Genomic DNA, 14,027 nt, shown 5'->3' on the forward strand with positions numbered 1-14,027 from the left:
CAACTCACTGAAGTACATTTTCCTCCCTTGACAAGGAGGTTGTCAAAACAGAGAATTATGGAAATGCTAGAAATAGTTTGAAAGAAGACAGGAGCTTGCACAAAAAGTTTTTTTTTTTTTTAACATTTCACCTTCTATCCAATTGTGCAATTCAGAAGCCACCGAGTTTTATTACTGTGTAACAATTACATAATGCATGAGAAAAGCAGTCATTTACTGTGGTATTTTCTATTTCAAACTATTTTCAGGCTCTTGCCACTAGTTAAAGGAACACACAATTCTACTTTACCTCCCATGAAAGATTAACATACGTATACATGCATACAAAGCAACAGCGAGGTTTCAATTTAAACTGAGAATAGTTGTAGCTATGCAGCCCTGTGTACACTACAGAGAAAGTGGCATCTAGCTTAACAGTGAAGTGACTTCTAGTACAAAGATCTGCGTTCACAGAGTAGTGTACACAGCCGGCAACTGCAGGATATCACATTGGCAGGTTCAGAGATGAACCACATTTCTCTCCATACCACTTTCTCTAGGCATTGCCATGAGAACCTTCTCTGTTTTTTCCTCACACATTTTCTGGCACCCCAAAATTGCCTGTAACTTTATTTCTATCTCCATTCTACAGACAAGGTCATAAACAATGCCAAGTTACTCAGATACTTTAGAACCTCAGGACATTGTCAGAAGTAGCACATTGCTACAGGGTCTGTTATGGGAAAAAACCAAAGGTTATGATACAAAAATTCACGGATGCTTCGGATGCAAATTTGAAGGTGAGTTTCATTCTTTTTAGTGAATTTGGGATTTATCCACAAATTATTCCAGGATGTATTGAAAGGAATTGGTATTCCTATTAAGGGCACTCCCTTATCGCCATGTTTGGGAAAATAAGTACACACCCAACAATCATTCTTGTGTAAGGTTCGAGCAATTTCCTGGGTCATAACAAAGTGGAGATTTTGATTCCATTGTGAGTCCGGCCAAATTTGGCCCATGGTTACTATGATTGTCATAGATAGAATGTAAAGTCCAATCATAATCTTTTCAGTTTCAGTTTGAGGGGAGTCTGCTGTTCTGCTGTCCATGGAGCGGGAGCCTTTTTAATCCTGGAATAGTGGATCCAGGCAGCGTGCTTCTCCAGCTTGACTGCAGTGTAGGTCGTGAGCAGAACTTGGAAAGGGCCGCTCCATTTTTCTTTGAGGGGATCACCTGAAATAATTTTAACATAAACCCGATCTCCAGCTTTAAACAGATGTATTGGGGAGTCTAAACCCCATGCCCTATTGGACATCACTAATTCATTTACCTTTTGTAACTGTTTCCCTAATGCTATTAAATATTGTTGCAGATTAACCTCTCCCACCTGGGTAAGATCTTGCCCCTGATGTCTGGTTTGAAATGGTCTCCCATATAGGATTTCAAAAGGGCTCAATTTTTCCTTAGTCCTTGGTTTGGTTCTGAGGCTTAGCAAAGCAATAGGGAGGGCTTGATCCCATCTTAAATTGGTTTCCTGACAAATTTTACTTAGTTGTGTTTTTATTAAATGGTTCATTTTCTCCACTTGCCTGCTTGCTTGTGGGCGATAAGCTGTATGTAATTTCCAATTGATTCCTAAAAACTTACTAACTTGCTGGACCACTTGTGATATGAAATGTGGTCCCCTGTCAGAAGACATCGCCTCTGGTACTCCAAATCTAGGAATAACTTCCTTTAGCAGGATTCTCATTACCTCTTGGGCTTTATTTGTTCTGCAAGGGAAGGCTTCAGGCCATCCAGAAAAAGTGTCAGTTAATACTAGCAAATGCCTATATCCCCCTTTTCTGGGGAGTTCCGAGAAATCTATCTGCCAATGTTGACCTGGAACATTTCCTTTGCTGATATTTCCAAATTTCACACAGTTTTCTACATTTGGGTTGTTCTTTAAGCATACTTCACATCTATTAACTACAGTCTTTAGAGTCTGATATAAATTTCTAGCTACAATTTGCTTAATAAGAGAGTTGTATAAGGCTTCAGTTCCCCAATGAGTTTTGTTGCGCTCTGTTTTTATAAGTTTCCATAATATGCTAAAGGGAACTATTATTCTGTTATCTTTCAACAGTGCCCATCCTGATGGGCCGATTTCAGCTCCTAAGTTAGTGATCAGCTTTTGATCCTTTTCATCATATTCAATTGTTTCAGGTAGTGGCAAAGATTTTTCAGGAATTATACTTAATACCTCACCTTGTTCTGCAGCTCGCCTTGCCTCGTGATCAGCCAATTTATTTCCCACTTCCCTGTCAGTGTTACCTTTCTGATGCCCTTTGCAGCGCATAATCGCCACTGCTGACAGAAGTTGTACAGCATCTAAAAGTCGCAAAATTATATCAGCATGTTTTATACCTTTCCCTTGAGCAGTCAAGAGTCCTCGTTCCTTCCAAATTGCTCCATGGGCATGGACTACACCAAAGGCATATTTTGAATCTGTCCAAATATTTACTCGCAGCCCTTCGGCCAGCTCCAACGCTCTCACTAGGGCAATTATTTCAGCTCGTTGTGCAGATGTGCCCTTAGGGGGTGACTTTGCTTCCACCAGTTGGTCTGTGGTGGTTCCAGCATATCCTACCACTCGAACTCCATTCTTTACGAAACTGCTCCCATCAGTATACCACCTTCGGTAGGCTTCCTCCAGCGGCTCCTCCTTCAAGTCTGGTCTGCTTGCATATACAGTTTCAATAGTTTCTATACAATCATGCACGACAGTCTCCATTTCCTGTTTATCACTTAAAAAGGAAGCGGGGTTGATAATGGTAGATGTGATAATTTCTATATCGTCCTGTTCCATCAAAACTGCTTGATATTTCAAGAATCTTGATGGTGAAAGCCAGTGTCCCTCTTTTTGTTCTAAAATGGAGGTTACAGTGTGGGAAGTGTGCACAATCATCTTTTGTCCCAAAGTAAGTTTTCGAGCTTCTTGGATAATCAAAACAACGTCAGCCACTGCCCGAAGGCATCCCGGCCATCCTTTGCTTACTTCATCCAATTGTTTAGAGAAGTATGCTACAGCTCGTTTATGAGGACCCAGCTTCTGGGCCAGAATTCCCAGAGCCACTCCTTGCCTTTCATAGGAGAAGAGCCAGAAAGGTTTTGTTACATCTGGTAGGCCCAAAGCTGGAGCCTTCATTAGCTCCAGTTTCACTTCCTTGAATGCCCTCTTAGCTTCATCGGCCCATATTAATTGTGTCTGGCTATTTTTCAACAGTTCATATAAAGGTTTAACCAAAAGTCCATAATTGGCACCAACCTGTCATTCCCAAAAGGTTCAAAGCTCTTTTACCGTGGTCGGTTCTGGAGTTCTGCAGATAGCTTCCTTTCTGTCATTCCCGAGCTGTCTTTGTCCCTTAGAAATCACGAATCCCAGGTATATTGCTTCCTTCTTCAAGATTTGGGCTTTCTGTAATGAGACTCGGTAACCACTTAATCCCAGAACATTCAACAAGCTCACAGTCCATTCCTTGCACTCTTCATCCTTTTCTGTGGCTATTAAGATATCATCCACATATTGCAAAAGCATCCCATTTCCTGGGGGCCTCTCCCAGGTCTCTAATTCCTTAGCTAATTGATTTCCAAAAACGGTAGGGCTGTTTTTAAATCCTTGGGGTAACACTGTCCAGGTCAGTTGGGTTTTTCATCCTGTATCGAGGTTTTCCCATTCAAAGGCAAATAAATTGCATCTTTCTGGAGCCAAGGTAAAGCAAAAGAATGCACCCTTTAAATCTAACACAGTAAACCACTCATAGGTTTCCTTTAAACCAGTCAGCAGAGTACATGGGTTTGCCACTACCAGATATAAATCTTCAACTATTTGATTTACTGCCCGCAAATCTTGTGCCAATTGATAAGTTTTGCCATCAGGCTTTTTGACAGGCAGAATGGGAGTGTTGTATTCGGAAGAGCATTCAATTAATAGTCCAAATTTTATAAGCTCTTCTATAATACTTTTTACCCCTCGCCTATCTTCCAATTTCAAGGGGTATTGCTTTATCTTAACAGGTCGTGCCCCTTCTTTGAGTTTAACAACAACCAATTCAGCATTTTTAGCCTTTCCGGGTATTCCTGAGGCCCACGCTCCTGGGTATACCTGGTCTCTTATTTCTTGTATAAAATTTCTTCTTCTCTAATTTGGGGTTCAGTAAGAACCAAACTTAAAATTCCAATGTGATTTTTGTCTGGTATTTTAAATTCAATTTCCCCACTTCTAAATTTTATTTTGGGATTTAGTTGTTCTAATAGGTCCCTCCCCAGTAACGGTCTAGGAGCCTCAGGCAGGTAGAGAAATTTGTGAATCCCCACACTCTTCCCAATTCTAAATTTTAATGGTTTCAAGAAAAAGCCTTTTCAACCTGCCCAGTTGCTCCCACAACATTAACATTTTGTTTACTTATAGGTAACAAGGTTTGATTCAATACAGAGAATGTGGCTAACGCAGCCACTATCTCCTTTCCCAGTTTCCTCCTGTCCTCCCCCTCCCCATTCCGATATACTCTCCACGCTTCCTCCAGCAACTTTTCTAAATTCCTTATATCTGGTTCCCTAAGTTTCTGAAGTTTCTTTCTGGTATCATTAGTGGATTGTCCCAAAACCAGAGATACCAACTGCTGTGTGGCAGCTTCTGACTCCAGTTCCATAGTAGTAAATCTTCTCACAGCAGCCCGTAAACGATCCAAAAACTCCGTGGGCGTTTCAGTCTGCCCCTGCTTGATAGCATACAGAGCAGACCAGTTAACTGCCTTCGGGATCGCGTGTTCTATTCCAAATTTGATCCAGGTTCGGTATCGTTGCAACAAACGGTACTGAGCTGGATCGTTAGGGTCCCAACCCGGGTCCCTGGAGGGCACAGGATCTTCGGCCGTGCCCTGTAAAACTCGTCCCTCACTCTGTTGTTTCTACATGAGCTCGGGCTGCCTTTAATACAAGCTGCTTCTCAGTTTCAGTCATAGCATCTAGCATAAGATCCACATCTTTCCAATCCAGGTCCAAATTCTTAGTAATCCACTCAAACCTTTTCGCAATCCCACTTGGGTCCTCCCTGTACCCCTTAACTGCATCCTTCCACTTATCCACATCATCCATCTGGAAAGGCACTCTTCTTCCACCTTTCTGGGTTTCTCTGTCACCTTTAAACACCTCTGTCCAATACTACATGCTGAACAACATCGCTTCAACTTCCCTAACTCTTTCTGATTTTCCTTTTCCAAAGCCAACACCATGGGATCTTGGGGAGCAAAATTAAAACCACAATCTTTCTGCCGCTCAGGGTGATTTCGGAGGGTGAAAAACATATCCGCATACATAGCTTCGTCCCATTTTCCCTCCCTCCTTAAAAATAACAGGAGTTGCAGCAAGGCATTATACTTCAGAGTCCCATTCACAGGCCACTTCTCTTCATCATCTAATTTATACAATGGCCATCACTGATTACAATACTTAGAGTTTTCTTATTCACATTTCCTCCAGGAGGACCCCCTGTGTCCTTCCAGTGATATAAAATGCAACCTAATGGAGATTTCTTTGGTATCTCTTTACTTTGCTGTGACCCTCCCATTTTATTGGTCCCAGTTCTCTCCTGTATTCCCGCAGTATCTTAACAGTTAGTTCCACGGTCCACACTTTACCACTTAGAGGGTTACAGAATTACTGTTTTACATCCGTACAACCTTTTTCTTTCGCTTCGTCCGTCTCCGGCCGTTTCCCTCGCGGGACAACGAAACCGCGGATCAGGACTCCGCACTCGCTTCGTACTAAGAATACGTCTCATTCACACACGCACAGGACAGCATACACACTTTTGACGACAAAACACTCAAATACCAAGTACGTCTCATTCACACATGCGCAGGACAGTATAGACACTTTTGACAACAAAAAGCTCACCTACCAATACAATGACCAAAAATCCTAAAAGCAAACAAAGAGCAACTACTTGTCCTTATAACATGCCAAACATAATCCCAAAATCAAACCACCGAGTTCCAAAGCCAAGATCCAATATACCCAAATGCAAGAGTTCCAAATGAGCACCGAAGTGCCCCCAGTGTATACCTTTAAGGCGCTAGCAGCCCAGTATACTCCACCAAGCGTGAACCACTCACGGCTTACAGGGGTTTCCGACAGATGACTAGTCCCAAACCAAATTTAAGAAAGAATACCTTTTTCCGAAGACGGTCCTTGTCTGCTCCCGCAGCGATCCGATTGAGGCAAGGAGTCCCTCTGGAAATTTTCCGGGGGTACCCTCGGGAGTCCCGTTCTCAACGGGTCCTGCAGCCGAGCAGAGAGGGTCCCACCTGGGTCGCCAAAACTGATACAAAAATTCACGGATGCTTCTCCTCACAGTCTGAATCCCCCCCAAGGGAGAAACGGAGTATTCAGAGAGTCCTGAAATGGAACTCAATAGCAACAAAGTTACTATTAAGCAGGTATTCTTTATTGCAGCGCTGGGCAGCACTGGGGATTCTCCACCATAAGCGCTCCACCAATCTGGTAGACTTTCAGAGATTATATACTATAAAGTCCTACATATTCACAGGATTTCCGAGAAATCATTTACATAAACATGAGATTTCCTGGAACTTATTAACATATGCAAATGTCCGATCCGCATGCGCAGTCGTCTCCCGTGGTGGTCTTCAGGTGGTCTTTGGGGGTCTTCAGATGAAGGCTCGTAGTCGTCTTCACTGTGTTCGCTGATTGACCTTTGCTTCTGTGCAAACTCAGTCCTAGGATCACATAAATGGTGTCCTTCAAGGCTGTTGTCATTCTGTTGTGACTTCCTATCTTCCATGCATTTGTTCTCCTGAGGCCCAGTTGTCTGAGATGGGATTATCCCGGAGCCCCCTTATCTTGCAACCATTCTAACTACTCTCTAAATCACAAAGGCCTTTCTTTTGTTTAGTTAAGTGACTAAGATATTTAAATATACTCCTTGCCCCTAGGCTTTTCAGGAGGCATTTTGATGCAGTGGCTTTGTCTATCTTGGCTTTAACCCTTTCAGAACAAGTAATCAAGTTTCCTGGAGTTTGGGCTGAATTTAAAGACTGGTAGTTCAGGAAACAGGAAAAGCCAAGTTAAGTTCTTTGTGCAGACAAGCCCCACCATCAAAGAAACTACAGCAGCCCCTATGGGCACATGGCTGAATGAACCACATGGTCATATGCAGTGTCCTTAAAGGAAATCAGTAAGGTATACTAGCAAACACTGAAGCTATCTTATCTCTACAGATCTGCTGAAGGTATACCAAAACTTGCCTTTCTGCAATCCAGTTTACCAGGAATTACTAATACTTATAAGCACAACATGAACTACTTCTGCAAAGGATTCCTACAGGAATGGAAACAAGGAAAATGGCTCACTATGCTAAGAAAACAAAGATCATAGCATTAAGGAGTCATTCACATTTTCCCCATAATTTGACAATCAAGATACTTTTTAAGTCATAGCTCGGCTAAGGGAAAAAAGAAAATCTACCCCTAGTGCCACCCAACATATTAATTTTTTAATTTAACATGCACATTTTGAAAAGCAACCTGCACTAGAACACAAGTAGTAGATTTAATGACTGTAACAAGCATCTCTTGGGCAAACTTTAACACAAATCATCTCAGCAGAAAAAAAAAAATGTATTGAAGGGATTAAATTTCATACTTCAAGAAATAACAGGATCAAGTATCAAAGGAAGGTTAACACAAAATGCACAACAGTGATTCATTAAAGAAGTGGATTCTTTGCACAAGGCAGGTCTTTTTTGCCCATTTAATCCTTCTTTGTTTGTTTAGCTTTTGCAACATTCTCTTGGCATTACTGTTTCTTCTTTTGCTCTCACTCCCTGGCCTCAATCATTTTTGCAAGCTTCCGTGAAAGTGCTGCACTAATTACAAACAAGGGTGTAAGGGCAAAGGTCACTAAAGTAAGAAAGCCATATGTGTCCTTTGCAGCCCACTCCATGATGTATTCAGCCCAAGCTTTAATACCAAACATCTTTTCTGTTTTTCTATTGGGGAAACCCTATGGAATAATAAAAAAGAAATCTGAGTATTCAGAAAAATAAAAGCAATTACTATTTTAATACATCATCATCTTTCTATTAGTAAAGAGCAAGCTCATTTTTGCTAGAAGTTAAAAGTATGTTAAACTGAGCACAATACAAAGTGTTGACCCTACCTTAAAGTACAATGTTTACAAAGTAATTAGGCATTTCATCCAACAAAGCTTCAGATACTACCAAGAAAGTGTTGCTACATGGAAAAAAAAAAAAAGTGAGGTATGTGCTTCTTTGGAAAAGAAGGAAAAAAAGCCCAGTTGGTTTATCTTTCTATAGGTTTTACTAGGGAAAGGAGAAAGCTGGTGCTCTAAATAGTAAACTAGCCATAGTAAGTCGGTAAATCAAAAAAAAAAAAACCAAAACCAAAAAAACCAAACATAAAAACTGTGTCTGAAGCAAGCATTAAGGTACCAGTATGCATGAGTCCGTGCATAGGCGCACATGTAGAGGCCACCAGACTGCCTCAGGCCGGTCACCTGCAAGCGCCCAGGCGGGCTTAGGAGGTCCAGAGTCCCTCGGCAAAGAGCAGGAGCTAGGCAGCCGCCAGGCTTCACCCAGGGCCACCTTCATGGTGACTCCCTCCCTACCTCCTTCCGGCGCAGTCGTTACGCTCGCCCCACCACCCGACACCGCCCCGCCCCTATAAGAATGGCCGCGCAATAGAGACAACCACCCTGCCCTCACCTGCAGCAGGGGAGCACAACATCGCCTCGGGCGTTTTCCGGGCGCGTCAAGCGACGGAAGGGTAGCGTCGAAATCCCTGCGGAGAGAAGACATAGGCCATGAGGGAAAGGCGCCCGGTGCCGCCAGTCTCCAGCAGCACTCGCCTTCGCCCGGCACATAGAGCGCTGCTCGGGGATGGGGGGCGGAGGAAGGCAGCGGTGGAAAGGTATCACCGGGGCTCGGCTCGGCTCGGGGCGGGCCGTGCCGTGCCGTGCCGTCCCGTCTCCCCTCGCTTCCCTCTCACCGGCCGCGCCACTATCTCCCTCATCCACCCACCGCCGCCGCCCCACAGTATCACTGCCCTGGAGGGCACCGGCCTGCCGAACAGAAACAGGAAGGAGGCACCCGCTCCGCGCATGCCGGCCGGGCACCGAAAAAACAGAGCCCAACCACCGCGACTGGCTAGAGCAACCCCACCAGGGCCCCAACCCCACCTCCTTCAAGGCTGCCCGCCTCACGTGACTGCGGGGGCGGGGCACCGCCCCACACATACACACAGACTTGGGCGTGGGCGGAGCGGCCCCGCCCTCCCACGCTCACGGCGGGGGTGGGCCTCTCCCCTCCGCTCCCCTCCCCGTCCGGGCGGTGTTTCCCATTCAAAGCCCCAAAGTGCCGTGCCGTACCTCCTATAGCTGGTGGATACCACCTACATCCCACTGATCATCCCCCGTGCTGTTGCAGTATTGAGATTTTTGTTATTCGTTTAAAAAAAGCTGTAGTCAGGAAAAATGAGTTTCCAAGGTATCTGACTGGATTTTTCACATTGTAAAATAACCCTGTTGAGGGTGGTGGCAGGATGCAGCTCGTACCCAGTGACAGTCTGGCAGTGACCAGTCACCCACTCAGGCCAGTGCAAGGTTGGGAATTGGTGCCCTGCGTACACAGTGGTGTTACTGGTCTGTCACTTCTCCATTTTCTGTTCTGTTATAGTGCTACTCAAGTGCATGGTACAATCTGGAGGTAGACCACAAGTAACTTTTGCCAGTAGCTGGGCAAGATTCCACATGTATCTCCTGCACCTTGTGGGAAATCCTGAGCCTCTCTGTTGGTCTTTCAGTGACTAGCTGCAGTGCACAGTGCAGTTCCCAGGGGTAAAAGTGCTGTGCAATAGCTGCGTGCTGCTATCAGAGCTTTAGTTGTTGCACTGCTCCCTACTGAACTGACCTCAGCAAAAATACTCAGCTGAAGCTGATCTCAGTATAATCTGAGTGACTGTTACAGCCCTTAATTTTCTCATATTGAAAATTCAGGGTTTGAGTTTTTGCTTTATGTGTGTTGCACCAAGCCTTTCCCTCTCCCTTTGTGCACACATGTGCATGCGCGCATGCACACACTGATGTGAATAAAAACTCTTCATTATGCTTCCAAAGCAAAGTTAAGCATAGATTGGGTTTTAGTTTAGTACATGAGAAGATCTTGCAATCACTTAAAATGTATTGATCAATTCAGGAGTTCCTTTCTCTGCAGCATAACAGCAAATACCATAAGGGAATTCTGCTTTTGTATGTCTGTTTTCTTTCTGTGAATATTTATATTATTCAAAGGGCAGCAGACAGGCTGAAATATATTTTGTCAAAGGAGAGAGTCATTGACAAGAGGTCTAAGTAGTCTAAAATGCTTTAGAATTAATATGTTGAATGCAATTTTGTGCTATGTGCAAATTTTTATTATAGGCTACTTGTGCATTCTTATTCAAAACCTGTCTGTAGTGTTCAGGCTCTTGTAACATCTTTTAAAAATAGTATCTCTGTACATGTGTTAGCCATTTACATAAGCATTCAAATTCTTAGAGAGGTTATGGGTCCCTGTTTGATCTGTAATTTGCAAACATTAGCAAAATATAACAATCTACATTTATTGGAGCTTAGATATTAGTTCTGAGGTGTTGTATTTATTAGTATCATTATAAGATGTTTTTGCATGCTGTGCAGCCAACTTAAAAGTAGATGGGCTATTACATAAGTATAGTCTATTTCTGGTAAAATTGCATATTGGGCTAGAGGGGAAACAGTTATATTTTTGATGCTTGGATGTCAAATTCAGGTACCTATGCCAAAATAAGCACTGACCTTAGTCAACAGCTATATACAAGCTGCTTAATATCACCACCTACTGCAAAATTAATTTCCAGTTCCAGTCTTTCCCATAATAGTAATAGTCTCATCTATCTGTCTTTATATGTCTTCTCTGTCTTATTGATTTAAAGAGATAAGTGCCTGATTCATTGTGGCAGGGAAGAAATAAAAAGTAGGGATTTTTAATTTGCTTTTCTAAGAAAACAGATCTTATGTAATTACCTTTTCTGTGTGTCCTTCTCCCCCTAATTGCTTCTGAAGTTGTTGGCTGGTTACATTGGCAAAGTAGTAGAGGTCTCATACATAATAATTCTCCTCCTTTAAGATTTGTGAAAATAGGCAGCTAGATAGAGAAGAGAGGCCCAGGCTACAACCTTGAATGAAAGCTGTAGTGCATCTGTGTTAGGAACAAAGAGATGTTACGGGATTACCACCCAGTGGGAAGGCTTCATTTGGGGCTTGCACTCTGCTGAATTCAGAATAATTCAACCACAAGGCCACAGGTATCAGGCTACTTGTTTTGCTTTTCTGAGTTACTCAGTTGTTATACTTTAAGTAGTTAGAGAACAGAAATTCCAGAGTTTACTGCAACTTGACCAAAGCAGCACAACCCTTAGCACACCATCAGAATACTTTAAAAGACCAAATTAAGCATATGTTTATGTTCACTATAATTTTGGTAGTTAACTGCTACTTTGTAAATCTGCACTTTCTTTTATATCTCATCTAGAATTCCTTTAAATGACCCTGTTCTGTTAATTTATACCTATGTCTGTGCCAGTGTGTATTTTAAGCCAGACACTATTTAATTTTGTATCTGTCAGTTATAAGCGGATGAGTGAGAGAGAGAGAGGGGCTAGGAAGGAGCGGGAAAGGATCCACCAATGAAAGACTGCATTGTTTAAAGTGTGATTTGAAAGTCATGGCTTGTTGATTCATACTAAACATCATAATGGTTTACCTAGATGTCATTCCAGATATCTAGGATAGGAAGGAACTTTACTTTGGATGGAATTAAGCTTTTCAGTAACTACATGACCTCAATGACAGCAGCTACAGAAGTAGCATAAAAATATAATACAGTAAGAATTTATGAAACATCAATTTTGATAAAATTAAATCACAAGTTAATTTATATATATACACACACATATATATGAACAGCATTAAAAGTTCTGTTTCAATGGAATTTCATGAGAGCATGCTGGAGGGGACAAGCATTACTGTCCATTGTCACACTTTCAAAGGGGGAGTGGGCAAGGGAATGGAACCAGCGCTCCAAAGACCCAGCAAAAATAAAGATACAATGCAGAGAAATCTGCTCAGAATATAATACAGGCATGGAAAATGGGAGAGTTACTTGCATGGAAGCAAAGCATTTCTCATGCCAACAGTGAGTGAAGAGTCTATGAGTGTTTGAGTGTGTGTGGTGAAGACAAACTTTGAGTAAATGTATTAATTTCACTCAGATGTGTTGACATGTGTCAGTGGTCCAGAATCACTCTATATAAGGAAGCTGCTAAATGTTTCATGCAGTGTAATCTCTAACTACCCTTTTATCATTTGTAAATTCTGAGGATAAACTAGTTCCTTGAAGCTACTTTTTTCTACATACAGCATGAATTCTCCAACAATCTTTATGTATACTTCTTAATTTCCCAGGCACGTTGTACTGCTGAATTTCCCTGTTTCTAGAAGAGCTAGGTGGAATTCTTGTGCACAATGGTGCTTTTCTGAAGAGTTTAAAAAATTTTTAAATTAAACTTGACTATTGCTTTTTCCCTCATCCTGTAAAATGTCTAAGCTGTGAAACCTTTATTGGCGCTTTTTTGACTGTGCATGATACATCCACAGTATGTGCCAGCCAATAAACATTCTGTTTTTATAGCTTTACTTGAGCCAACAAAAGTCCTTTGTACCACTGGGAATTAAGGATTCTTTTTCTGCTACAAATCTTTGTTTTAAAACATTGGTGGTTTACGTTTAAATGGATTTGCAGTATATGTTTATTCTGTAAATTGCATGAACAACCCCATATATTTGTAGTTTGGCTACCATTCACTGCAGCTAGGCCTGAGTATCCAAGATGAAAGTAGTCAAAATCATGAGTAATACTGCTGCTCTACTTAATTCACTTCCAACCATCATTATAAATTGTTCTGCTACTATATACTTTCAAGGATAGAGCATGTGTTGGGACAGTGCATGACCCATAGACCAAGTAACGTGCTGCACACTCTTGTATCTTAAGAAAGTGATAAAACATAGAAGTATATATCTAATATTCAATTAAAGAAGGATCAAATGCTTCTGTGCTCTAGGGGGACTCATTTATGTAATAGCATTGTTTTTATTACCCTTATAATGAATGATATAATTGAAGAACTGAAGTGTGTCAAGCCTTACTCCATCCTTCATTTGTTCCTATTTTAGGTCTTTTTACAGTCCAAAAAGAGAAAGGAATTATCAAAGATACAAATAGAAGTTATAAAAATAATAGAGATCTTGTCTTCTCCTAGATCACTACTGCATTCTGATATGGCCATGGTTGATGAGAGTATTAACTGGCTTCTGGATTTTCTTGGGTTATTTTAAAGGGAAGGAGAGAAAAAAATCATCACCGATATAGCTTTATAAAAACCCAGAGGTAGCTTAGTGTAGCAGTTCAAGTAAGAAACTGAGAATCATGGGATCTTATACCAACTGTGACACTAGGCCTGGGCTCATTCTGAAAACTGTAGATGTCTCCACATGTTGTCCCAAAGATGGGTTCTTTACCTGGTGTGCAAGAACCAATACGCACACTGAGTCATTTGCTTTATTTCATTTCTGCACAGAGATGGGTGCTAGGTGGTAATTCCACAAAGCTAGCACACCCTGTTATCCTTGCATCACATATTTATACAATTAAAAAAAGTAACTACGCCTACTGTTAACACCTACTTGTTAGTCATTGGTTATTTCTATTCTTGCTTCGATTTAAGGATACAGCTCCCTTTAAAATCATTATGCATGCTCAGTGTGTAGGGGTCTTCCTTTGGAGGCGGATAGCCCCTCCAACAGAGGTGTGGTTTTCATATTATAATTAGCTGGTTCACCTAAGGGACACCAATTAGTGGATCTTGCTGACTAGCAAAATGGGTTTA

At 41.9% G+C, this 14,027-nt stretch overlaps 1 protein-coding gene across 4 annotated transcripts; it reads right to left on the minus strand.

Annotated features, from left to right (window-relative positions):
• Positions 1–96: 96 nt before the first annotated feature.
• Positions 97–9,228, minus strand: LOC309601999 (uncharacterized protein). 4 transcript variants are annotated; one of them, XM_082335274.1, is made up of 5 exons: positions 9,108–9,228; positions 8,768–8,843; positions 6,195–6,761; positions 2,389–3,723; positions 97–1,215 (listed from the first exon to the last, which is right to left on the minus strand). In XM_082335274.1, the coding sequence occupies exons 4-5, from the start codon at positions 3,167–3,169 to the stop codon at positions 1,040–1,042; spliced, it is 957 nt and encodes a 318-aa protein (XP_082191400.1). In that variant the 5' UTR covers positions 3,170–3,723; positions 6,195–6,761; positions 8,768–8,843; positions 9,108–9,228; the 3' UTR covers positions 97–1,039. The 4 variants fall into 4 exon arrangements, with proteins under 4 accessions (XP_082191400.1, XP_082191397.1, XP_082191398.1 ...); XM_082335271.1 differs by having other exon boundaries at positions 97–3,723; XM_082335272.1 differs by having other exon boundaries at positions 97–3,723; positions 6,195–8,046.
• Positions 9,229–14,027: the final 4,799 nt, after the last annotated feature.

This window comes from Platalea leucorodia (genome assembly GCF_965183815.1).
Source record: "Platalea leucorodia genome assembly, chromosome: W".
Lineage (NCBI taxonomy): Eukaryota > Metazoa > Chordata > Aves > Pelecaniformes > Threskiornithidae > Platalea > Platalea leucorodia.

Bases quoted from the DNA above. Each gene is read 5' to 3' on its own strand.
- LOC309601999 (XM_082335271.1), bottom strand. From the start codon at position 3,169: ATGAAGGCTCCAGCTTTGGGCCTACCAGATGTAACAAAACCTTTCTGG.